The following is a 27,752-nucleotide window of genomic DNA, read 5'->3' on the forward strand; positions in this document are numbered from 1 at the left end:
CTTATGATGTTTCAGAATTGGGCAATTGTTCCTTGTGAAGTTGTAATATGGATCATTTCCAGTTGTGTACATGGATTAGGCAGCTGGCATGGTGAGATCATTTTTAGATAAGTATTTGAAAACACCTATAGCTCTCTACCTATAATTTCATCCTTGCTCATGTTATCAAATAACATCTTGCTCACAAAGTACCAACACGGGTTAGGCAGAGTATTAAACAACATGTTGCTATTCTTTTCCCATCAGAGAAATAAAGAACCAGCAGGACAATGATGGCGATGGGAGCATTTTTGTTTGTTTTGCTGCTTGCTCTGCTTATTTTCTTCTTCCTGAGGCAACTCTGGTCCCGAAGACATTTGCCTCCTGGTCCTTTGGCTCTACCTCTCATTGGAACCTTGTGGGCTTATGGGTTTTGGCTTCGTGAAGATTATTTCCGTAAGGTATTTCATTCTAAATAATCAACCAGTAATATGCAAAATAATATTCTATTGTTTTCCTTGTATCATAATTATAAACAAATGTATTAACCCAGTAAAATATCCCTGCAGGATGAGGAATTTAATTAATCAAGTGCTAGTGATAATGCTTGGTTAGATATGTTCCTCATCAAGCCAGAATATTCAAGCTGAGACCTGGTCATCAACCTTTCACAGAGCAGGATGTGAAATAATGGGATTGTTATTTTAGAAGGCAGATTACTATGTGTAAGGACCCACCCCACTTTGCATCTTAAGAAGACAGAACTCTTGGAATCTTTCTTCCAACAGGCATCATTATTAAGAGAAACTGATTGCAGGCATTCTAGACAGGACTTGGGGTCCAAGTTCTCCCATTCAAGGTTTTAAGGGGTTCCCCAGTAGCTCCCCCCATCACCCCCTTCTTCCAGCGACAGTCCCAGGCATTACATTCTCACCCCCTTTCTCTCACTGCCGACAGGAGGTAGACATCAGAGAGGAGTACATGAAAGGTAATAGCCCCATTGTTATGGTTAGTCCTTTTGGTGGTATCCACATCCAGTCTCTTTGAAGTGTACTGAAGGAAGTGAGGGACATAAAGCCCCTTTGTTCACCCCCTTCCCTTCATTGTATGACAGAATCCAGGGAAGGCAGGAATGGGGCTTTCTATAGTTGATAACTAGAGATGAAATATAATTGGATTCTGACAAAATGTTTGATAATGGAACAAATTCACCAGAGAGAGGGATGGTTTCTCCTTTATTCTGCTCAAATGAGACTAGACATTCCTCTGTTGAAGATGCTTTATTTTGTATTCCCTACAGTGGATAATGGGTGGAACTTGATAGCCTAAATGACCCCTTCTAATTCTGCAGTTCTGCAGTTCTATAAGTTCTGATTTCAAATGTCTGAATCTGAGTTCTGAAGAGTTATATCTGTTTTAGATAATGATTCATATGTAGCTGGTTGGAGAAGGAAGCAGTAGAACAGGTTTGTCTATACAGATACTTAATATATGCTTGGTATGTGATATAGTATGACCTAGATCAGTGGTTCTCAACCTTTTTAATGCCGCGACCCCCCAACCGGTCGTAAGTTGAGGACTACTCAACCGGTCGTAAGTCGAGGACTACTCAACTGGTGCAGCACCGTTTGCAGAATGGGACTTTTGGCGGGTTCAGCAGGGCAGAGACAGCTTGGACAATTCCTATTGGCTTTTGAAAGCCAATAGAATTAGACTCTATTCAAGAGAGTCTATTCTATTGGCTTTCAAAAGCCAATAGAATAAAAGGGAGTAGCACAGCTAAGGAAAAGGGGGAAAAAATGGCGGACTGCGTTGTTTGGTGACCCCCGTGAAATGGTCGTTCGACCCCAAATGGGGTCCCGACCCACAGGTTGAGAACCACTGACCTAGATATTGGAGGTTATAAAGTCTAATTGAACCACCTCTCTACTTCTGGCAGGTTATCCTGCACCAAGACTCTTACCTAATTTTTTAATATTCAGAAGTAGTTTTCAAGAAACTATGTGTGATGGGGAACATCATTTAGTTGGACGCTACTATTGGTGGAATGATCATACTCTATTAATATTCCTCCAATAGTCACAACTGTAATTAGTCATTGTGTGATAAGTACTGTTGAAACAACCAGTGGTGGGATACAAATATGTGAACAACCAGTTCTCTGCATGGATGATGCTTCTGGAAGTCTATTCTGGGCCTGGGCAACAAAAAAAATAGCTACCAGTTCTACCAAATTGGTGTGAACTGGCTGAATCCCACCACTGGAAACAACCCTTTTGTCTAGATAATGAAATCTTTGTGGATTTGCAGGCGGCTGTTACATATAAGCTGGGTTGACATGATCAGAAATGAGGAGGTGATCAGGCACCTGGGAAAGCCAAGGGAAATCATCAAAACAATTAAAAAATGAAAATTAGAATATTTCAGACATGTGATGCGACACCCAGAAAAATACGGCATACTCCATTTAATCCTCCAGGGAAAGATTGAAGGCAAACGAGGTCCAGGCAGAAGAAGAACATCATGGCTTCAAAATCTAAGGGCTTGGTTTGGACAAAACTCAGCAGCACTTTTTTGTGCAGCTGCTGATAAAAACAGGATTGCCAACATGATTGCCAACGTCCAATAACGGATATGGCAAAAGAAGAAGAAGAAGAATGAAAGCTACATTCTTCTTCCAGGTCCCACTTTTTCATCAACAAATCACAGGGAAAAGAATCAGACAACTCAAGATGTAGGTTATAAAGCCAAAAAATACAAGATATGTTAGTAGATTATTTTGAAATGGCTGATTACTGTAGAATTATTTTGGGATGCTAGAATTATACACAAACATGACGATTCTATTCTCAGTGAAGGACCAAAAGACTTTTACTTAAACCAATGTATCACCAAAAAACAGTTACATAGAGAAGAACAAAAGTGTGTGTGTGGGGGGGGAACAAAACAATTTATCTGCTGGAAATGTACATTCTTAAGAGAAATGTTTCAGATGGAGAGAGAAAACACTCATTCCCTTTGTCTCCTTGGTCTAAGAGAAGCCAGAGAACAATTTATCAGATTAGTGATCTGGAAAGTGTTTGCAGAACTGTGCTGATAACCTCACTATCATTTAGGACAGTGATTCTCAACCTTTTTAATGCCGCGACCCCCAACCGGTCGTAAGTCAAAGACTAAACCGGTTGTAAGTCGAGGACTTTCCCTGCCCGGGAGCACCGCGCATGCGTGGTGCCACCCCCAGCGCCGGCCGAGGCATAGCTGGCAAGCAGCAGAGATGGAGCAGGCCAACCACCGGCTGGGCCACCAGCTGGCCCAGCCCAAGGGAGGTAAGGCACCCGCCAGAAAAAGGGAAAAAATGGCAGACAGCCTTGCTTTGCGACCCCCGTGAAATGGTCAATCGACCCCAAATGGGGTCGCAACCCACAGGTTGAGAACCGCTGATTTAGGATCTGTTTCTAGACTTGTGTTCCTTTCTCGGAGGCTACTTTAACTATGTATTTTTCTTTATGTCTAAGACTGGGATCATCCAGGGGAAACTGAGAAGCAAAACATCTTCAAGGAAAAACAAAGTCCAGTTGCTTTTTGAAAAAAAACAAAACCCTGGGACATCCATGACCTGGATGACTGAGAATCTCCATAGACATAGATGGGGGGGGGGAAAACCCTTCCTTTTCCCTGAACAGATTTTAAAATTTCAGCTCAGAAACAATTTCTGTTGCCATTTCAACAGAGATATCCTAAAAGGAACCTGAAGGAAACCATCACAACAGTAATAAACCAGCTACACAATATCATTTCTGTAGGCAGAATATATATTTATTTGATTGATTTATCAAGTTTATACACAGCCCAGTTCATCTAAATCAGTGGTTCTCAACCTTTTTAATGCCGCGACCCCCCAACCGGTCGTAAGTCGGGGACTATTCAACCAGTCGTAAGTCGAGGACTACTCAACTGGTGCAGCACCGTTTGCAGAATGGGGCTTTTGCCGGGCTCAGCAGGGCAGAGACAGCCTGGACAATTCCTATTGGCTTTTGAAAGCCAATAGAATTAGACTCTATTCAAGAGAGTCTATTCTATTGGCTTTCAAAAGCCAATGGAATAAAAGGGAGTAGCACAGCTAAGGAAAAGGGGGAAAAAATGGCAGACTGCGTTGTTTGGCGACCCCCGTGAAATGGTCATTCGACCCCAAATGGGGTCCCGACCCACAGGTTGAGAACCACTGATCTAAATGGATCGAGGCTGTTTACATATAGGCATATAAAAGAGACACAGATACAAATGTTATAAACAAGTAAAATCCAGTGAAAACTTGTTGTACGTACTTGCAGCTGATTTTCTCCAGCTCTTCTATCTTTCTCTAGAGGCAGAGAAATGGACTTTGCCGCAATCTCTGCTTCCTATTGAGCAAATTGTAGCACTGAGAGGAATGCAGGGAGTGCATTTGTCCTCTGTTGAAGATGACTTCTTTCCCCAACAGCACAATAAGGCTCTCTAAAGTGTGAACGGGTGTTACTAGACTCTTTTTGATTTGGGACTACTATTGACTAATAAGACTCTCCTCCACCTTCTCTGCCTGAGTCATCTACCACAAGGAAGTTGATCAATTATTTCAACAACTTACCCAATAGTTTCTATGGAGATTGTTTTGTCCTTGTGGCCAATCTTAATTCAGGTTGCAACCCATCTGATGAAGTATACTAGATCAAGAAACAACAAAGTCTCTAGAGACTGTCCTGTCAATACAGCAATCAGCTGAAAAGTTCAGGAGTTGATGGCTTAAAAAAAAAAAACCAGATGGCAAAGAGATTGAGAAAGCCTCTGAAAACCTGAACGGAGTGCTTAAAATATATGATTCAAAGACAGGCTGTTTCAGACAACTACAGTATTGGCTCACATATCTGTCAGTCACAAGAGGAGTGAGAAGTAAGAATACCAAAAACGTATAAAGAACGGTTGCAGGATTTGGGAATGGCCAGTCTAGGGAATGGCCAGTCTAGAGAAAAGAAGGACTAGGGGTGTTAAGCCATCCTGCTTGCGCTCCAATGAAAGCCAGAAACCAGGAACGCTAAACAACCAACAGCTTTATTTGCTATATGGAAACAAAGTTAGCACTGGGAGTGGCTTGTTCCCAGTGCCTTATATACAACAAGCACACCCAACCCACACCAGACCCCACCCTTACCTGGCCCAGCCCCACTCAACAAGCCACAATTAGGGTGGTGTTATAAGAAAGCATCCGTCGAGTCCCTAGCCCCTCTCCCTGCAAAACACAGCACCCTTGTGCCTCCTCTTCTGCTGCCAATACGCCATCAGCCATGCAAGGCCGTTTGTCAGTAGCCCAGGTAAGAAAAAGTCCTTTGCCCTTGCCGTCCGGCTTCGTGGACCGCCTAGACGCTGTCAGACCCAGTGAGGCTCTTCCGCAGAATGCCCACAGTCCAGGAGAAATACAAACAGCCCAAAGAGCAGCAAATGGAACTGGGCACCCCCTCATGACGTCAGTGGGCTGGGAGGACAGCACTCAGCCCCAACAGTAGGAAACAAAGCAGGGTGCCTCCCGAAGACGTCAGCGCTTCAGGACGGCGGTCGGCCACAATGGCACTGGGAACAGCAGGACGGCGGTCAGCCACAATGGCGTGGGGAGACGTAGGGCGGCAACATGGATGACGGGACCCTGCCGGACTGTGGAGCGGTAAGCAGGCAACGACTCCACCCATCCGGATGGCTAGGCCTCGCAGGGTCCGACAAGGGGGACGTGATAGCATTATTCCAGTATTTGATAGGCTGCCACAAAGAAGAGGGGATCAACTTGCTTTCCAAAGCACTAAAGGACCGGACAAGAAACAATGGATGGAAACTATTCAAGGACAGAAGCAACCTGGAATTAAGCAGAAACTTCCTAACAGTGAGAACAATTAACCAGTGGAACAGCTTGCCTTGAGAAGTTGTTTTTAAGAAAAGACTGGACAGCCACCTCTCTGAAATGGTATAAGGCTTCTGCTTGAGCAGGGGGTTGGACAGAAGACCTCCAAGGTCCCTTCCAGCTGTATTCCGATTGATCTCTCATTCAAAGCAAGGGAGAATGGAGCAAACAGATAGGAGATACCAGATTTCAGAAAGAAACAAAGAGAAAGGAACAACCCAGGAAAATTAAGGAAGTGCATATAGACGTTCTTGGCAGGAATCTTAGAGAGAGAAAATAAGTTTCTAAAAGGCTGACAATTCTATATGTTGAAAGGTCTTAGAATTGAGGATTTAGGAAAGACTGTAAATGGTTTATTAACTATAAATATTTTGTTTTATTTGATTGTAACATTTCTCAACTTTGATTCACTTGGCAGCCTGTAAAACAATATGGAAATATATGTTCCATGTGGGTTGGACCTCATCTTCTAGTAGTGCTATCTGGATTCAAAACTGTGAAAGAAGGAATGGCCAGCTTCCCAGAAGAATTCTCTCATCGGCCAGAAGATGCTTTCATGACTGCTCTAGGGAATAAAAGGGGTAAGTAGAAATAATAAGGAATTGTATCTAAATAGCCATTATACTGTTACCATTTGTGGGAATAATATGCATAGCATGGGGGGGAGTAAACAAAATGATTTACAGTCATAAGATGAGCAAAAGGAATATTGCTATAATCCACTTTTCATAACATTATTATCCATCTCCATTGCATTCCATCTTGTCTGTTACATTGATACATTGACTTATATACCACTTCACAGTGCTTTACAGCCCTCTCTAAATGGTTTACAGAGTCAGCATATTTGCCCCCAACAATCTAGGTCCTCAATTTACCGACTTCAGAAGGATGGAAGGCTGAGCCAAACTTGAGCTGGTGAGAATTGAACTGCTGGCAGTCAGCAGAGTTAGCCTGCCATCCTACATTCTAACCCAGTGGTTCTCAACCTTTTTAATGCCACGATCCCCAACCGGTCATAAGTCGAGGACTACTCAACTGGTCGTAAGTCGAGGACTACTCAACTGGTGTAGCACTGTTTGCAGAATGGGACTTTTGGCGGGCTCAGCAGGGCAGAGACAGCCTGGACAATTCCTATTGGCTTTTGAAAGCCAATAGAATTAGACTCTATTCAAGACAGTCTATTCTATTGGCTTTCAAAAGCCAATAGAATAAAAGGGAGTAGCACAGCTAAGGAAAAGGGGAAAAAATGGTGGCCTGCGTTGTTTGGCGACCCCCGTGAAATGGTTGTTTGACCCCAAATGGGGTCCCGACCCACAGGTTAAGAACCACTGTTCTAACCACTTCAACATCATCACTCAGAAGATTGCAAAAGATGACCACATGACTCCAAGACACTGCAACCAATTATAAATATGAGCCAGATCACTAAAGGTAGACATCATAGTGAAGGACCGCTCTACTCTATGCAGGTGGATAAAAATCCAAGATGGCAATACTCTACTTTTGAAGGGCCATTAATAGCCCTGTTTAACTGAGGGGGGGAGAGAAGGTGGTTATAAGTAGATATAAACACACATAAAATATTTAAAAATCTCCCCCTAATGTGGTGATTGCAAACTTATGTGACACATCAAGCCTCCAGACTCTCTGAAAACCCCACAAGAGGGTCCTGCTATTATGCATCTTCTGGGGCAAGAACAGTGTTCTGTTTTAGAATCAGAGACATCAAAGCGAGGCAGGAGTAACAAACACAACTTCTTTATTGAGATCACAAACAGAACAGAAACAAAATGGCGCTGGCTCTTTTATACTTCCCTTGCAGGGACAGCATCAGCCTATCAATGCAAGGCTAGTCTCCCACCTTGCACATGCTCACAAGGCTGGAGACAGCCTATCTGGTCCTGGGCAACCACATGGTCTGAGTCATTCAAAAGGCCGAGGACATAACAAACAGGGTGTGCATTTTCCAAGATTTGCAGTGTTGAAGGCCACATGTGATACTTGAGCTGGGGCAGAAGGTCTAATTGAAAGGTTTTGTATCATTATTAATAACAGCTTCCTCTTATTTAATACACGTGTTGTGTGCACATTTCCCTTAAATGGGCATCAACAAACTGAACATATCCTGGGTTTTTCTACCTTGTTGCCTGACTTCATAAACTCTAGGACTGATCTCCTTATCTATGGAGATTCATCCAGGTCATAGTTGTCCCAAAGATCGTTTTTTATGAGGCAACTGGACTTTCTTGAAATTGAACAGCCCTCTCACAACAGCGGGGAAGGGATATAAAATCATCTATCTCCAGTCTACAACACAGACCTTTCAACAGTTCCAAGATGGCTCCATACCCATTTGCACTACTCAGGTGACTTTGAGGACATAGAAACCTCAAAGTGGCCTCAACAGCTCTCTAAAAGAATGCAAATGACCAGCTGTCTGTGAGGAGTATAAATCTTTCCATTCCCCACCATCCAGTCAGAGCTGAAGAAGCTTCTTGGATGAGGAGCTAAATGTCTTCAAAGAAAAAAACAAGAAAGTCCAGTTGCCTCATGAAAAAATGATCTTTGGGACGATTGATCTCCTTATGACATTAATGAAGTTCAGGAAAGAATCATTCTACCATGTAGCAATGAAACTAACAATCTCAACATTGGCAATGTTTTCTTTGTCCCGCTGCATTCAAATATGTCATCCTGAAGATCATCCATACATGGTCTAATGCCCAAATGATTGTTTTGAGTCTTTTTTTAATATAAGGATTCTGGACATTTATCAATTTCACAAGGTGCATCAACAATGTCATACATTTGTTTGGAAAGGTGGCCCATCCCACCTTTCTCACTCACTGCCAAGCTCCTAGTCCCTAAGATAGGGGTACAAATGGACTTAAAGGTGCTAGTAGACTCAGAATGCTCCTGATGCATTATCTGTTTGCCGATTGCCCTTAAGATGGGCATACAAGCAAGATTGCTCTCCAAACCCATGAGATTTGAGCAAGCGGATGGATCTTTAATGGGAGGAACTTTAGTCACCCACCTAATTGAATCCATATGTTTAGAAATAGGTGAATATTGGGAGCTCATCCGTTTTGTAGTAGCTCCGAAAATGACTGAAGCTATGATTTTAGGTCTAGCTTGGTTAGACAAATAGAAGCCTTTTATTTGGTGGGAAAAGGGGATGAGGACCATGAGATTGCCAATAGGACCCAACCCCCCTCTAAACTCTTTTGATGTTACCAGAGAACCAGATCCATCAGCAGAAACAGTAAAAGTGGCCACCATTCCCCTACCCAGCGAGCTGCTCATCCCCAGCAAGTACCGGGATTTAGCGGAGGCATTTAGTGAAAAGAAATGTGACGTAGTACCACCACCACATTGGCCAAATGACTGCACCATTGAAATATTACCGGGGGCCAAGCTCCCTAAACTAAAAATGTATGCTATGTCCCCCCTCGAAATGGGAGAACTACAGCAGTATGTGAATAAAAACCTAGCCAGAGGCTTCATTGAGCCAGTTAAATCCCACGTGGGGGCTCCAGTTTTGTTTAAGGAAAAAAAAACAGGTTGCTGAGGCTCTGCATGGATTATAAGGGGTTAAATGCTGAGTGTGTGGAGGATAAGTATCCCCTCCTGCTCCTGAAGGACCTACTAACCCATCTGTCAAAGGGACGAATTTTCACCAAACTAGATCTAAGAGAAGTGTACTACCGAGTGAGAATAAAAGAAGGAGATGAATGGAAAACTGCTTTTAACTGTCCTATGGGCAGCTATCAGTTCAAAGTTATGCCATTTGGACTACAGGGAGCTCCAGCTGTCTTCATGCAGCTGATTAATCAGGTGCTGCATGGTCATCTATACAAAGGGGTTTTGGTGTATCTTGATGACATCCTAATTTATAGCAAAAATATGACTGACCATGTGAGTTTAGTGTGGGAGATGTTAAAGAAACTACTAAGTGCTAAACTATATGTCAAATTATTGAAGTGTGAGTTCCACCAAGCCCGACTGGATTACCTGGGTTCCTGAATCTCCAGTGAGGGCATTGAGATGGATCCAGGTAAAGTGCAAGCTGTGATTGAATGGCAACCCCCAAAGACTCGAAAACAACTTCAAAGCTTTCTGAAGTTTGCAAACTTTTATCAGCAATTCATTCTTTCCTTTGCTGAAATTGCTTTACCTCTCATGGACTTACTGAAAATGGGAAAAGAGGGGGGAAAGAATTTTTTAGCGGATGTTCTATCCAGATTACCTCAGTATAAGAGCCAGCAAGAACAAGTCAACGAATTGATTATGCCTAGTCCACAGGTCATGTCTCAATTAATACCACAGAGGGTCCAGCCCATGACAAAACCAACCCCTGATGATCCTGTGACAAGAAAGCTGAAACAGGAACTCCTCAATGATCAATGGTTTAAGGACAATCAAGCCATCCTAACCTTCAGGGATGGATTAGCCTACAAAGGGGGAAAATTATATTTGCCTGAGACTCTCCGCCTCCACACACTACAGCGCAGTCATGATGTGAAACAAGCTGGACATTTTGCCTATTTGAAAATGCTACACTTGATTTGCCAACAGTTTTGGTGACCAGGTTTGAAAAAGGATGTAGAAAACTATGTCAAAAGCTGTGCAGTATGTGCCACCATGAAAAGAATTCCAGGAAAACCCCCTGGGCTGCTGCAGCCCATCGTGGACCCTTCCCATCCATGGGAAGAGAGTGCCATGGATTTTATAGTTGAGTTACCTGAAAGCAGATGACATATGGTTCTATGGACTGTGATTGATCTTTATTCAAAGCAGGCTCATTTTATCGCCTGCAAGGGACTTCCGTCAGCCCAGAAACTGGCCAAAATGTTTCTAAAACACATTTATAGATTACATGGCACATCAAAACACATAATCTCTGACAGTGGGGTGCAATTTACAGCCAAGTTTTGGAGAAAGTTTTTGGCAATAATTGGTTCATCGCAGGGGTTGTCATTGGCTTTTCATCCGTCTACGAATGGGGTGGCCGAAAAAGCGAATTCAATGGTGGAGCAATACCTTAGATGCTACGTGGACTATCAACAAATGAACTGGACTGACCTCCTCCCTTTCACTGAGGTGGCTTACAACAACCTCGTTCATAGCAGCACTGGTTTTACACCTTTTAAGATTGCTAGGGGGAAGGAATTCAACCCAATAGCTGAGTATCCTCAAGGACCCTCTACCTCCCAGACTCTTGACCAATGGCTGGAGGGGTGGGGGGAAGTATGGGACAAAATGAAAATCATGCTGAAGAAAGCCTTGGAGACTTACAAAAAACAAGCTGATAAGAAAAGGCTCCCCAGAGATCGTTCCATGTTGGGGGAAAAGTTTACTTATCAACAAAATATCTGCAATTCAAATTGCCTAGTAAGAAATTGGGACCAAAATACCTAGGTCCTTTCCACATTGTCAGAATCATAAACGCAGTTACAGTGGAGCTGAAACTCCCACGGCTCCTAGGAAAAAGTCACCCTGTTTTTCATTGTAGTTTATTAAAACCTTTCCAGGGGTACACTTTACGACCTCCTCCCAAGAAAGCCCCTGGTCCCCTAGTGGTAGCTGGACAATCACATTATGAAGTAAAACATATACTTGATTCTAGAATTTTGAATGGGAAGTTACAGTATTTAACACAGTGGAAGGGATACCCATTATCAGATGTCACTTGGGTGAAATCAGATGATGTGAAAGCTGACAGGCTCATCTGTAAATTCTATGACAAACACCCCAACAAGCTAAGGGGCAACCCTTAACCTATGCTTCTGTTTAAATTGCAGGATTACACCTTTTTGTTAAGGGGGGCAGATGTCAATGCTGTGACAATGGATGTCGTCGCTCTGACAACTGAGAACCACAAACATTTTTATTTTTGCTTTTAATGTGCCTTTCTATTCTTTTAGAGTTCAGATGTAGAAGGGGGGATGGGGTAAATGCCTGAAGGTTTAGCTAGCCATAACAATGTAGAAGTGTGGGAACTCAAGGACATGTTCTGATAAGCTTTTGGCGGGCTGAGAGGCTGGAGAGAAAAGCTTACGTTTCATGCTAATTGGGGAATGTGATTTATGACAACTCTTGTGGGGTGGGAATTGCAATTTGTTACTTTGTATCTGGGAGGAGGGAATTTCATTCTTGGGTTCAACTATGTAAGTGCTGATACTTTGTTTCCTAATAAAATATTCTTTAAGGAAGAAATCTTGCTTTGAAGTTCTTTTAACTGGTTTCCTCTATCGGAACCATGACAATGGCAACATGTCACAAAAGTTTGGTATTCCCATCTGAAATCCAGAGAGATGTTTGGCAAGAACTAGACCTAACTGGTTTTTAACCTGAATGTAGTCAGACCTTTTTTTAAAAAAAAAACATGAATGTCATCATTTATCATTGTCTGCTGATGCCCTCAGGTATTATTTTCTCCAATGGGCACATCTGGAAACAGCAGCGACACATCGGCCTCACTTCTCTGCGGAAGCTGGGCCTGGGGAAGAAGAGCATTGAGCATCAAATACAAGACACAGCTCAGACATTGGTAGAGAGCTTTAGAGAAACAAAAGGTATGCAATTTAGGGTGACTGTCAAAATCTTTTCCATTCTGATTATTTTAAATAAAAAGAGATTATCTGATTTTATTTTGTTTTAGTTTTGAAACAATTGACAGAGTTCTCAAATTTTTTCCTTTATCCCATTAGAAGTCCTGTTTTTTAATGATTCATTATGAAATATCTTTGTTTAAATATCTTTGTTTTCAGGACAGCCATTTGACCCTTCAATTCCAGTAATAAATGCAGTTTCTAATGTCATATGTGCTTTGAGTTTTGGACATCAGTTTGCTCCTGAAGATGAAAACTTCCAGAAGTTAATTCAAGTCCTTGAAATTCTTGTGAAATTCTCTGGTGGCTTTTTTCATGTGGTGAGTCATGTTTTCTATTAAAGCTCCCTCAAAAGCCATGTTTCTATCAGCAATTTAATGTAATCATGAATAGAATCCATGGAGGAAGCTTTCAAACTCATCTATTGCACTATTATCCCCAGTAGGTGTTTGTGTCCTTGAATCAGTTTTGACTCCAGGTGTGAGCCTGGACAAGTCTTTGCAGTTTCCTTGTCAAGATGTTGGGTGTGGTTTACTATTGCCCACTTCCTAGGGCTGAGAGAGAAGGACTGGTCACTCAGCTGACTTAGTGCTTGAGTTGGGCCTAGAACTCAGAGTATCTCAGTTTCTATGCTGGTGCATTAACAAGTACACCAAAGTGATTCTGCCCATGAATGAATCCTTCATTTAAGTATCATCAGCAGATGGCTGTCCATACCAAGTTTAAACAGCTCTAGCAAAAGATAGTCCACCACTCTCTGGGTCTGTCCATCACTGAACAATTTTCACCAATTGTTCCTAATACTGAACCAACATTTGCTTCCTTACAATTTAAACCTATTGTTTTCATCCAAACTTCTATAACAATTCTGAATCACCCTGTTTCTCTTCTACATGATGGTCCTTCAAATATATGAAGGCTCTGTTAGTCTTCTTTTTTCCAGGCAAAGCATACCTACTTCTTCCAGATACCAGACCTCTGCTGATATACCCTAATACTGAAGTACATAGAACATCAAAAAAGGTGATATGGGGACTGGAGGCTAAAATATATAAAGAAGAGTTGCTACATATCTGAAACATTTAACACTTTCAATGTAGAAATCTACCAAGCTTTTCAGATTTGTAGATCTACAAATTTATATCTACATGGAGGGAAATAAACTCAAATGCACAGATATAAAATAAGTGGCACTTGAATCAATAGCTATAATAGCAAGAAAGATCTTGGACTCCTAGTGGACCATTAAATATTAGGCAGCAATGTGCAGCAGCCACCAAAAAAACCCAATGCAGTCTTAGGTTGCGTTAACGGAGGAGTAGAATCAACATCACATGAAGTGTTAGTACCACTATATAATGCCTTAGTAAGACCATACTTGCAATATTGCATCCAATTGATTCACCACAATATAAAAGAGATGTTGAGACTCTAGAAAGATTGCAGAGAAAAGTAAGAAAGATGATTAGAGGTGGAAGGCTAAAACATATGAAGAACAGTTGCAGAAATTTTATCTGTCTAGTCTACTGAGAAGAAGAACTAGGGATGACAGCAGTGTTCTAATATTTTAGGACTACCACAAAGAAGAGGTAGTTAATCTATTTCCCAAAGTACCTGAAGGTATTGTAAAAAGCAATGGATTGAATGAAGACCCCCCCCTCTCCAGATAAAAGAAGAAACCATGAGACAGGAAAAATTAAATCACAAAGAAATAATTAAATCACAACAGTTTAAATCCTTATCTTGCTCATTTTCAAAGCTTACAGGCTCAGGCCAGTGCAAGCGCAAACACTTGAGATTAACAAAACCACAAAGAATACACAAGAGTGTAATAAAATGTAGCGAGATACGTAACACAATTGCTGCCACTTGTTGAACCAATTGACAAAACAGACAGACACAGGAACTAGCTAGATTTGCCCACTCCGCTTCTTTTTAGGAACAGAGATTAGGCCTTTTTCCTTCCAAACAATGCCAAATAGGGAAAAATATCCCATCAGTAGGCACAGGATTAAAACACCGGTTTAGTATGTGTTAGACTGAAAAGACCTCAGAAAAGATATATAAACTCATGTTTGGATGTCAAACATTCTAGCTAGCCAAGAAACTTTGCTGAATGTCACTAGGGTTTGGTTTCTTGTCATTAAAGGCTTTTTTTCCCAGCAGCTCAGCTTCATTATTCAATTATTCTTCAAAGCGCTGGTCGTTGCGTCCCGGTTAGGAGAATCCTCATCAGTAGCACACTGAAAATCTGATCCATGTAGTTAATTCATTATTTAGCCTGGCATTTGAATCTAATTGGTCTAATTTATTAAATCATGGCTCAGTTAGCCACAGGTAACCATATTTACAAAGACTCCTGGAGCGAATGAGAGAATTTTATAATAGCTTTATCATATTCTATCTGCCACTAACCTTGTTTTCTACAAGAATTTGGAAACAGTTTTCCCGGAGAGTTTTTGAGGTGTGACACCATGTATAGTTTGCCATGTTTCAATGTGCTTGCAATGTTTTTCTTTGGTTATTAAGTGCTGTCTATTACTGTGAGCTGCTGAGAGTCTTTTCTAATTGTAATGGGAAATAACTAAATATTTTTTCCAATTTCTATTAGATGCTTTTTGTGTTCCCACGATTAATGAGCTACCTCCCAGGCCCTCACAAGAAAGCCCTGGCTGCTCTGGATGTGATTGTCTCCTTTGCAAAGCAGGAAATAGAGAAACACAAGGAATCTCACTCTCTGGATGAGCCACAGGATTTCATTGATCACTATCTTCTTCAAATGGAGAAGGTATGGGATTATTGTGTTTTAATACATGAGCAAGGAAATATTATATTCTTTGCTATAAGTAAACAAGAGGAGCTACCGAAATTTATTGGATTTTTTTTCTTTCTTTTTCATCTAGCTCCTATTCTGAATTTAGCCTATGTCAATTTGGATTGCTTCTAAATAAGAGCTATGTTGTACCTTTGCAATCTTAAACTCTGGTTAGACGGAGGAGATTCTTTGTGGGGCGAGTTAGAATTATTTCTGTTTGTCATCCTGTCTTGTTGGCCTATCATTTCCTCCCCCCCCCTTTTTTTTTAAAGAAATTCCATTATGAAGGAAAAGAATTAACAGAGATTTTTGATTAATTCATACTTAAATGAATACTTTCCCTGAAATGTTCGGTAAAGGACAGATACTGTTAGTATATTGAATTTAGTAGTTGGAAGAGTAAAGTGTGCTATAGGCCTGAATACAGTTGTAGTTGATTAGTTAGTCTGCATGAGCCACAAGATTTCACTGATCACGATCTTTCTTCAGATAGAGAAGGGATGAGTTTATTGTAAAATAGAATAGAGCTGGAAGGGATCTTGGAAATTTTCTAGTCCAGCCTCCTCAAGCAGGAGAACCTATACCATTTCAGACAAATGACTGTCTAGTCTCTTCTTAAAAACCTCCAGTGATGGAGCACCCACGATTTCTGAAGGCAAGCTGTTCCACTGGTTAATTGTCCTCACTTTTAGGAAGCTTCTCCTTAGTTCTAGGTTGCTTCTCTCTTTGATAAGTTTCCAACCACTGTTTCTTGTCCTGTCCTCTGGTGCTTTGGAAAATAGGTTGACCCCCTTTTCTTTGTGAGAGTCCCTCAAATACTGGAATACTGCTATCATGACACCCCTATTTCTTCTTTTTTTTAGACTAGCCAAACCCAAGTCCTGCAGCTGTTCTTCATATGTTTTAGTCTCCAGGCCTTTGATTATCTTAGTTGCTCTTCTAAAATGAGTTCAGTGTAATTCAACACATGATCAATAATTAAACAAGGGGAGCTACCGGAACTGTCTTCTTTGGAGGCTTTTTTTTAAAAAAAAAATCAGCTCCCACTCCGAATTTAGCCCATGCTAAATTCTGTTTGCTTCTGAATAAGAGCTATAACGCAACTTTGCAATGTTAGACTTTATTTAGATGTGGGACATTCTTTGTGGGGGAAGTTAGAAATGTTTCCATTTGTCATCCTGTCTTGTTTGCCTATTACTTATTTCCCCTTCTTCCATTAAGAAGGAAAAGAATTAACAAGATAGGGACTTTTGATTAATTCATATTTAAATGATTATTTACCCTAAAATGACAACTGAGCCCAGAATTGTGCACATTCACTTGAAGAAATGGGAATGGTATTCAGAGTCCATATCAAATGCAACAGTTTTTCTGCCTATGTCTTTTCGAGAATGGATTCCACGGAATCCACAAATCATTTCTCTTTCATTTAGTTGCATTCTGATTGACAAGTTTCTAATTTCCACTTCTCCAAATATCAGTTGAGTATTGACATCTTCAGGCCAATGTTTTTGATCCAGTATGTGAGACCAATATGCCAACTCATCGTCTTTGCTATCAAACAATCTTTTTTCGATTGACTCTTTCAATTTTGTATAAAATGTACTTGGGTCAATAGGAGGATCCTTTCTTGAATCTTTTTCATGAAGTAAAACTCCACAAAAGTGAAGATCATGTACAGCAGCAACAGCACATTTATAATAGGACCCAAAGTTCTATCTTTTTTCTTCAAAAACTTGTACCAGTATTTTTATTTTCTTATTTGCCTTGTACAGGTCCATGTTGTGGTCCTATAGGTCCAAACTTAATTCTGATAATTCTTGGAGAGCATCACACATCAATCCTAGGTCCAATAAAAATTTTGTAGATGCGATTTTTCTTTTCAAGCCATCATAAGCGCATTTATCATTTTTATCTCTTGTAGGATCATACATTGCTTCTTCAAAATGATACACAAGGTATTCAAAATTATTCCACACAGCCAAAACTGTATGCAAACTAGATGACACCCATCGGGTACTTAAAATTCTTCCAATTTTCAGCAGCTCAGCCCCCGGTAATTCTGCTCATAAATGCATCTCTCTACTATTTTTTAAAATATATAAATTATTTACCTTTCACATGTAGTCCTTGCCTACCCTACAAGGTTCACCTTTGTAGATGAAAAAAACCCTTCAATTTTTAGTGTATCTAAAAGACTAGGATTTTGTTCAAGGTAAGTTAATATTAATGTTACCATGCACTGTGGCTTTAAATTATAAGAAGGCATTTTATTAATCTTTTGGGACATTTACCACTGGCATACCCATTTAGTTTAATGAGTGGAAATGTCAGCTTTCTATGTGGAGTGAAATTGGCCCAATAAAACAAAATTTAGTCACTTGTAAAAGATTGAATTATTTTTAAGAAGTTGTCAAACAAGAGAGAAAAATTTACATTTGGAGTTTAATATGGATATTGACTTGAAACAAATTAAAGTTGAAATTTTGTCAGTGAACATATTACTTTTAATTTACCTTTAAGTTAAACCCAATTTAATAAATAGATCTGATGAAACCTCATACTGTAGGTCTACCTTTACATCTGACTAATACATAATTAATATATATTATTATTAATAATACCTCCGAATCATAAGACATTGGCTTTATTCTTATTCTTTCCTTCTGCAGTTTGAATATAAAGTATAAAAGACTAAAAGAGATTGTCGTAGACATCCCAGCCTTTGAACTACCCGAGGAACCGAAACAGCAAAGTTTCGCTGTCGGGCAAGCTTCCATGCCAGCCGCCCTTCTTTCCTCTCACTTCACCTCTTTTTAACCTCACACACACCCTACCTTCTGTAGGGGAAGGCAAAAGGCTCACTCGCCCTCTTGTGAAAGATGGCCTCCATGTTTATGTGTCTCCTACCGCCACCATCAGCTTCCACACCACATGGTCCGACCCAGCCAATCAAACCACATTCTGGCTGTGGTGCTCCGGCGCCTCATAGCTCCTCCTAGAGGAGGCAGACAATGCCGGAGGGGAACCCACTTGCATCGTACCTTCAGCTGGACATTTTCAAAAACAAATGAGGATAGGAAAGGAAACAATAGGAAAAGAACGCAATTCTGGAAAATCCATTGAGAAAAGATTCCAGAACACCGTTCTGGTGGTTTCTATGACAAAAAAAATTCCTGGTCACATGACCCCACGACAGTGCAAATAGTACATCCCGCCTGCCAAACACCTGTATTTTGATCATGTGACCATGGGTCAGCTGTCCCATTTCGCACATTCAACAAAAGAATCTCCCAGCTCTTTAGATTAACCAAGACTCGAATCAAGTTTTGACGCCATGCAGATACTTCAATGGTATGAAAACCTGTTATAAATCACTTTTTTTCAATGCCATTGAAACTTTGAACAACCACCAAATGAATGATTGTAAGTCAAGGACTACCTGTATTCTAAAAATTGCGTAACTTGTCATGGGTGTGGCGTAAAAAAAGCCACAACATCTTGTCGTTAGAGCAATCATATACATCATTTTGGACATAACTTTAAATTAGAATGCATGCAATAATGCTGCTTCTAAATTTTTGTGGTTCATTCCAGGAAGCATACGTTAAAAGAAAAGAGCCACGGTGGTGCAGTGGTCTTGACTACTATAAGATAGTGTCTTACTCAGTATGAATCTACCACTATAATCATTACTCTCCTGCATTGGTTTTCCTATATAACCATCCAGAATATATTTATTCTCATGATTTATGACACAGAAGCAAAAATAATTAAAAAGCAGCTGCATAGAATTTGTTGTAATTTTCATTTTCCATTTTAAACATCAGAGCAGAAATGACCTGAACTCTACCTACAATGAAGAGAACCTGGCTCAGTGTATTTTTGATTTTTTCGGTGCTGGAACAGACACAACCTTTGCTACTCTAATGTGGGCACTGCTCCTCTTGACAAATCATCCTGACATCCAAGGTGAGACAGATATGTGTAGTGGAACAAGAGTCACTCTCAGGTTTTAAAACACACAAAAATTATTTAAAATCTATTCTTCATAACAATCTCCCTTTGTTGATCCTTGATTCTATAAGCAGATGTATGAATTTAGCAGGATTAAAGGAATGCAAAAATATACATAGAGAAAACCTGCGATGTGCTAAATAAATAAACAGAGATCTTTCTTTGAGTCCTCAATAAAATATTCTGTGAGGAACTAAAAGTTAGTAATCAGTACAAATCTGAAACATTTAACAATTTCAGTGGAGAAATCTACCATGGTTTTGTTACTTGTTTCAGGCCTAAATTGCACATAGAGGACCAAATTTCAGTATGTTAATAAACATAGAAAAACATTCACAATGGCAGGCATGAGCAGATGATCACAATGCAAGGCTCCCTGCCATGAAGAGAAGGGAGGGGAGAATTGAGGGGGGGGGGTTCCTTGCTGCTTGGAGCACCAAACAAACCCCTCAATCTTCCCTTAATCCTACCTTGGTACTGCCTGACCTGCTACTTCACTGGAGATCAGAGGCTGAAGGTACTGAGCTAGGGATGACATGGAGAAGATGCAAGATTGGTTCAGAGTTGGGAGTCAGCCGAGGCTCGTATTTTTACTTTGCCAACCAGTGCAGACCCCTGGCCTCAAATTTGGGGTGGAGGGGGCAGAGCCATTGTCTGCAGCATTGAGGGACATGACCAGGACAAGAGACTGAGGGGAAGTGGAGAGCTGGCCATGTGTCTGACCCACTGCCAATCTGAGGGGAATGCAGGACTGGAGGCTGTGCTAAGGGCAGAGTATGTATGTGCTAGTGGAGGCATAATGAAGATCCAACTTGGAATTAGAGCTGGAGACAGCCAAGAAGAATAACAAGTTGGTGGGGACTGGAAGCAAAAACCAGCCCAGAGAGTCAACAGGGGCCTTGGCAGTGATGTATATGGCCCAGATCAGAGATCAGTGACAGGAGATGGATTTGGAGTAATCTGGTAAGATGGGCTGGGGATAATTGCAGAATAAAAGTCAATGAGCTAGTGACTGGCATTGGAGGTCCAACTGGGGCTGCAAACATTGGAATTCCAATAGAGATGGAGCCCAGAAGCAGACAATAACTTGAAAGAGAAGGCCAGATCCTCTGAAGAACATTGGAGACAACAGGCCTGAATGAATAAAATGAAGCTTTTGTTTCCATCATTTTTTTCCTAGAGAAAGTCCAGAAGGAGATTGAAGATGTGTTTGGCTTCTCGGGGTCAATTTCCTATCAGGATCGGAAGAAGCTGCCCTACACCAATGCTGTGATTCATGAAATGCAGCGTTTAAAAAGTGTCTTGTTAGTTGGGTTTCCCAGACAAAGCATAAAGGATGTGAAGATGAGGGGTTACCACATTCCTAAGGTGAGAAACATGTTCAGGCTGCATTCCAGTAGCCCAACATGGAAGGAAAAGCAGAACAGATAGAAGCTCTCTGTTAAGGAACTGCCAATGTGGTCATGCAAAACTGAATAAGCAAAAATAGCAAACTTTTGTGGGGGATGGATTAAGGAACGGCTGCTGGAATTGGGTATGTCTAGTTTAATGAAGAGAAGGATGAGGGGCGACATGATAGCAGTGTTCCAATATTTCAGGGGCTGCCACAGAGAAGAGGGAGTGAAGCTATTCTCCAAATTGTCTGAAGGCAGGACAAGAAGCAACAGATGGAAACTGATCAAGGAGAGAAGCAACCTAGAACTAAGGAGAAACTTCCTGACAGTGAGAACAATTGATCAGTGGAACAACCTGCCTCCAGAAGCGGTGAATGCTCCAACACTGGAAGTTTTTAAGAAGAGACTGGACAGCCATTTGTCTGAAATGATGTAGGGTTTCCTGCCTAAGCAGGGGGTTGGACTAGATGACCTCCAAGGTCCCCTCCAACTTTACTACTATTATAAGGGTTTAAATCCAAATGCCTTTCAGATTTCAAAGCGAGAACCATACAGTAAGCATTTTCTATTTATTCTAGGAAGATGATAATAGATTAAGGGCTGAACTGTAGTCATATCTGGACATGTTTCTTTATTCATTTCTTGGGCAATCTGATGTGATAAATATACACCTAGTTCTGTGTTTTAAGGGAAGGGATGGAAGAAAGGAATCTAAACAGTTGAGCAGCTACTACTCTCTGAATCTGCTTTGGAAATGAACAAATAAGGCACCACAGTGACAAGTTAATACCAAATGCTTCATCAAAATTGTTTGACCTTTTTGCCTGTTTCCATTATGAAACTGTTCTGTTTAATCATCTGTTTACAGGGGAGCATTATTATCCCAGACCTGCGCTCTGTTCTTCTTGACCCTGAACAATGGGAGACACCAGAAGAATTCAATCCAAATCACTTTTTAGATAAGGATGGGAAGTTCATGGAACGGGAAGAGTTTTTGTCATTTGGAATAGGTATGTCCATGATTCAAAAGCAGGTTATAACTTGTAGATTCCCAACACCATCATCCCTGAGTTGTTCTGAGGTCATCATTGTTTGAACAGGAAACCAAGGAATCTTTATTCCTTCTGGTTTCAAAACTAAGAGAGTCTGAATTTCACCCTGGGCTATAAACTGTGGTGTACAAAGGAATAAGTTAGACTGCAATCTTATTCAGTGGCACTTTGTAAGATATGTACAAGATTGTACAACAATCTCTGGTGTTCCCAGGAGAATTATTAGCTAAATCCAAGGAAAGTAGTCTAGGTGTAGCTTCTTACTGATGCCTCTGGATCACAGAGTTATGTTTCTAGATGCATTTAAGTTCTATTATGTTAATGACTGCAGGGTTCCCTGTAACATAGTGTTTCCAGTCCTATCTGGTACTGCACTTATAGCAGTGCATGTGCTAAATAATAAGCAATACCTTAATATATGAATAAGAAATAGAAATAAGAAATTGCATGAATACAATTGATGGTTCAAGCTAAATGAACTGAGTCATCTTATCACTATGGTTCTTGCTATCTGCTGCCCCCTCCCACAATTCCAGGAATCCCATCCCATCCCTTTGCCTCCCACCACTTGCCACTGCATCATAGTCAGGCTCAAGTCCAAAGAAGAAATAGTGACTTGGTAATTGAGTACCTGATAGACAGAATTCTGTCAACCTAAAGTTGCAACTTTCTAAACTATTTGATAAACTATTAGAGTCTAGGGCGTGGCATGGTAAATTTGAAAAAGTCCAGCATAAAAATAAAATTATAGAAATCAATTAACAGTTAAAAGTTGGCTAGACATTCCCACCCCATTTCTTTAAATATTGGAATAGCTAGAATAAAATAAACCTCCCTGGGGAATGTTCTCCATATTCTGAAATACAGACAAGATTCTAATAAACTGAGTTCCGGCACTGGAAATCTTTCCAGTGTTCCTGAAAATAAGTTCTGAAGATTGAAGTTGGGTTTTTTTCAAACTGGGTTCTGATGTGTCTACCAGGAACTAATGGCAAACACTACATACACACACTCATCCCATTTGTTTCCTGTCCTTATGATTACTCTTCCCCTCTTATTACTTGTACACCATCAGCCTTTATGGCCACCAATCTTTGCAAATGTCCCTGCAGGAGGCATAACAGAATAACAGAGTGGGAAGGGACCTTGGAGGTCATCTAGTCCAGCCCCCTGTTCAGGCAGGAGACCCTATACCATTTCAGACAAATGGTTGTCCAATCTTGTCTAATTAATTGCCTTTTCCTCTCCACTGTTTGAATCTTCTGTCTTCCCATACTCATGTACAAAAAACAATGCCTGCCTGCCTGCCTGCCTGCCTGCTAAATCTGACAAAAAATTTCCCCAAACAGCTAAAGGGCATTCCAGCAAGGAGAGCTAGAAATCAAACTGAGTTTCTACCTTGCTTAGCAGCAGAAAAGCACTTGTATATGCAGTAATTATTACTAATAATACCTGGGGGCTAAGAACCTCAAACCTACTCTTTCTGGGAGAGTTTACTCCCATCCAAAATAAATTCCACCTCATTTCCCAAGTTTAGCTCTCTCCTTATCTGTTGTACTTCCATTTGGTCTGGATTTAACTTCAGCTTATTTTTCCTTTAGCCAACTATTTATCGAGTTGATGAAACTTTTAAGGACACTGATTATTTCCTTGGAGTTGGTTAGTGGGGAGCATTAAACATGGGAGTTATGCCATACTGATGTCATTCTGTTCCCAGCATCAATGACCAAAGCATAATAGTAATCCCCCCAAAATAACCTCTTCTACATAATTCTGTGGAATCACTTTCTGGTTATAGTTCAACAGAAGGACTGGAACCACTGTGTCCCCGCAGCTCAACTCCAACCAATGGACCAGAGAGATGCATGGTCAATGAACTGAAAGTAACTGATGGAGGGAGAAGAATTACCTCTCCCCTCATTAAGTTTCTGGCATAGCTTATTTGTCAAGAGAACCAAAACAGATTTAATATCATAGGCAGATAAAGCTGCAGTTCAAGTGGCCAGTTTCATTCACATGTGAATGGAGCTGTGAGACATTGCTTTCTTCATAACTAATATTTGAGAGTGATGATAAACCTATGCTATGATTAAGCTCGATTAGTAAAAAGCAGCACTTATGAATGGTGATGAAACTGCATGGACTATCTCCATATTTCACAAATCAGACAGACTCCACAAACAGATGAGGCATAAGCCCCTTGATGTAACCCGTCCAGACTTATCTGGTACCTGGAGCAGACTATTTCATTTTTTTCTATATTTTTTATTAATTTTTTTTTTTTTTGCACAAACATAAGTCACAATAGTTGGTAAACAGTGTGATGTCTGGGTTACATTTGTAAAAACAATCCTTAACAATTAATTTCTATAGTCTGTATTTCATATATTAATTTTGTTTACTTTCCTCTTTCCCTGAAACATCCTTTTTTGCAAACATTACATTAATATAATTCTTATTGTTTTAATAAGTGACAATTTGGTATATATTTTTTCCAATATTCCTAAAAAACAATCATCATATTAATGCATTCTTTTCTTTCCACTCATTTGAATTGCCTTATCATCAATCCTGTTACAGTCCTTATTTCAGTTTATTTCTCCCACCAAATTCTAAGTAATTTTTACTGGTGACAATTTGTTACATTTACATTAACAAACTTGATTCTATTTTTTCTATATAAGCTATCTCACATTTTTATGTTTCTTAAGTTTTAAATATATTGGTAAAAAAAAGAGAGGAAAAGAGAAAGAATGAAGAAAAATAAAATAAAAAATAAAATAAAATAAAAAATAAAAGAGAATAGAAGAAAGCAGTAATAACAGAACAGAGGAAATAACATAGTATTTAAAATATATATCCCTCCTGGTTTGGTAGTATTTATTTTCTCAAATTTCTTATTCTTTTTAATCATAGTTAAGAATATATTTAATTTTTAGACATTCTATTCAAATAAATCTAATCATCTAATCCCTTAACTCTAATTCATATATATATATATATATATATATATATATATATATATATATATATATATATACTATCTAAAACATTTCATCCCTCTTAAAATGGTGTGTTACAATTTTTTTCTATTTCTTTAACCATATTCAAACACGTTTCTTTTTAAAATATTCTGTCTGATATGTCCTATCATTTTTTTTTCTTAATCTCTTTTCTTTGCCCAGAATTCTTCTTGATCAATATACTTTGCTGGATCCAAAGGTTTTCCCCTACGATTATAGGCATTCCTATAGGTGTGGAAAGTAAATCAACATCTCTGTCCTGAACACTTGCACTTTTCTTTCCATTAAAATCCCTTCTGTTGTCATCCAATTTGTTTTGTGATGTTGAAATATAAGTTGACTTTCCTTCCACTTGAATTAAATCATATTTTTCTTTTTTGTAAAAGTCCATCTTTAAGTCCTTTCCCTCTGATTTATATTCCATCAACTCTGCTGTATTCTCCTGAGGATTTTTTTTGAAGTGAGCTTAAATTGGAGATAAGTTGACTTATATTTGCAAAGCTGTCTTGTATTTCTTTGTGGTTTGAAATCATTGTCCTTTGAATGGATTGCAGCATATCACATATTTCCTCTTGTAAAACATCCATTGTTTCTGTAAATATCGCTTTCTCTAAGCCAGTGTTTCCCAAACTTGACAATTTTAAGGCATGTGGACTTCAACTCCCAGAATTCCAGCCAGCAATGCTGGCTGTGGAATTCTGGGAGTTGAAGTCCACATGCCTTAAAATTGTCAAGTTTGGGAAACACTGCTCTAAGCAGCTGTATTTACTAAGATTTTAAAAGCCACAGACAAAAGCTTTATAGCTCCTCATCCACCAGTAGATGTCAGTGTTGGATCATTTTTCAGTTTTCTTTTTCACCTTAAAGAGTTCAATTCCCTGCTTCCAATGACCAAAAAAGTGGGGGAAATCCCTCCCCTTTTTTCACTCTCAGAGGTATTTTTGCTTCTTGGGAGTTCTTTTTTTTTTTTCAGGAAAATAAGTAGGATAGAGAAAAATATTTCTTACCCAGCTTGAAACACACTGTTTACAATCAGTTTAAGTAGAGCAGTGGTTCTCAGCCTTGACAATTTTAAGGCATGTGGACTTCAACTCCCAGAATTCCACAGCCAGCATTGCTGGCTGTGGAATTCTGGGAGTTGAAGTCCACATGCCTTAAAATTGTCAAGGTTGAGAACCACTGAAGTAGAGCTTCTTGACTTCCATAGCTTACAGCTTTGCTGGCTGAGGAATTCTGGGAGTTGAAGTCCACAAGTCTTAAAGTTGCCAAGGTTGAGAATCCCTGGGCTAGACAAAAAGTTAGCTAGCCTTTCTTCTGTTGCTTTCTGGGAGGCTTCTCCTGGACCTATCGGAGAGATCGCCATCTCTCCTAGGTCCCTGGAAGTACCTTCCTTCAGTGCCACCTCTCCGGGGCGGCTTCTGGCCCATTTAGGGTCCCCAAACAAGAAGAAACTCAGCTGAATAGCTCAGCATCCCGAGTCTCCCAGCCAATGACGCTGCTGGCCGGAAATCCAGACTGTTTCATTCCTGCAGACTGTGGTCTGAAGTACGCCTACTTCAGACCATCTCCAATTTCTGCAGAAGCTGACTTCCATCCCTGCAGAATGGTATCCACATCTGTCCATGAGAGATATGCAATTAGTGCTATGGTTCTTGTTTGGAGAGAAACAAAATATCAAAGTCAGCATCTGGGACTCAGTTGTAGTTTGGACAAACCCAATGGCAGTCATGGCAAAACTGACATCCTGGGTCACTCCTGAATTGACAATCTAAGCAGCATGAATATTTACATCCCTGAGGAAAAGAAATCAAACGCAGTCCAAGGCCACAGTAGCAATTACTCTGAGGAGGACAAGAAGGGCTGCTTTGCAGACTGTGAGTCCAACTTTTATCCAGACAGACGGATGTAGCAAGCAAAGAATAACAAGAATAGGTGTTTGTTAGTGAAAGGGAATTCCCATGCCCATACCTCCTCTCTTTACTCTACCTATATTATTGTGGAATAAGTTGGTGGGCAAGAGAGGTGAGAAAGTGACTTTATAAGCCCATCTTTGGAAAAAGATGCCAGATCAGTGTTTTTATGCATGTATAACTTTGCCTTTGAAATGGTGTTCCATCTAGTACAACCTGAATTAATGGCATCTTTCTGACAAAAAGGGAGAAAAAAGCTCTAGGAATTGAATCTGCTAAAAGATACCAGGGTTATCATGAAAATCTATTTCATCTGCTACAAATCCTTTCAGATTTCCTTGCTGATGGGAAATACTCTAGAGAACTGATTATTATTCCCTTTATGCATGCTTTGTCTCATCTACAGGTCAACGGGCATGTGTGGGAGAGCTGCTGGCAAGAATTGAGGTCTTCATCGTTCTGACCAGCCTGCTGAGGGCCTTCAGTTTTCGGTTGCCTGAAGGAGTGAAAGAACTCAATGAAGCTCCTGTTGTAAAAGTGATGGCACATCCACACCCTTACAAATTGTGTGCGATTCCCTTACACTATTAAGCTTAAACACCATAAAGAGCGTAAAATTAGTTACAGCTATTCAATATCATAAATGTTTCCTATATACCTATTCACTTAATATTGCATTTTGCTTCTATTTACTTCTTCAACCTATTGCTGGGTTCACACAACATACAGTACCTAACAAGGTCAACCAAAGACTAGGAGATGCGGGTGAAAAATATGCTAACTAAGCTTGTTATGTCCCAAAGATGCTTTTTTCCAAAAAGCAATTGGACTTTATTGATTACCTAAAAAGCAACCCTCAGAGTGCTAATATTGAGATGACTACAAAGAATATAAATCCTTCCATTCCCCCCCCCCCCAGTCAGTTAGAACCAAAGAAGCTTCTTGAATGAGAAGCAAAATGTTTTCAAATAAAAAAAAAACCCAAGAAAGTTCAGATGCCTTTTGGGATAAAGCACCTCTGA

The 27,752-nt window shown here is 40.1% G+C and overlaps 1 protein-coding gene across 2 annotated transcripts; it reads left to right on the forward strand.

The window, feature by feature from the left end:
* The first annotated feature begins 219 nt into the window (after nucleotides 1–219).
* LOC120306751 (cytochrome P450 2J5-like) lies at nucleotides 220–27,752 on the forward strand. Of its 2 annotated transcripts, none has more exons than XM_039340531.1 (9): nucleotides 220–440; nucleotides 6,321–6,483; nucleotides 12,334–12,483; nucleotides 12,679–12,839; nucleotides 15,131–15,307; nucleotides 19,165–19,306; nucleotides 20,532–20,719; nucleotides 21,614–21,755; nucleotides 27,137–27,752. In XM_039340531.1, the coding sequence occupies exons 1-9, from the start codon at nucleotides 270–272 to the stop codon at nucleotides 27,319–27,321; spliced, it is 1,479 nt and encodes a 492-aa protein (XP_039196465.1). In that variant the 5' UTR covers nucleotides 220–269; the 3' UTR covers nucleotides 27,322–27,752. The 2 variants fall into 2 exon arrangements, with proteins under 2 accessions (XP_039196465.1, XP_039196466.1); XM_039340532.1 differs by having other exon boundaries at nucleotides 302–435.

The sequence above is a fragment of the Crotalus tigris genome, unplaced genomic scaffold, assembly GCF_016545835.1.
Source record: "Crotalus tigris isolate CLP2741 ecotype Arizona unplaced genomic scaffold, ASM1654583v1 scf7180000017752.986373038:1224578, whole genome shotgun sequence".
NCBI classification, from domain to species: Eukaryota; Metazoa; Chordata; class Lepidosauria; order Squamata; family Viperidae; genus Crotalus; species Crotalus tigris.

Coding starts and splice junctions, on each gene's coding strand:
- LOC120306751 (XM_039340531.1), top strand. CDS start 270: ATGATGGCGATGGGAGCATTTTTGTTTGTTTTGCTGCTTGCTCTGCTT. Junction 441..6,320: donor GTGAAGATTATTTCCGTAAG/GTATTTCATTCT, acceptor TTCACTTGGCAG/CCTGTAAAACAATATGGAAA. Junction 6,484..12,333: donor TGCTCTAGGGAATAAAAGGG/GTAAGTAGAAAT, acceptor TGATGCCCTCAG/GTATTATTTTCTCCAATGGG.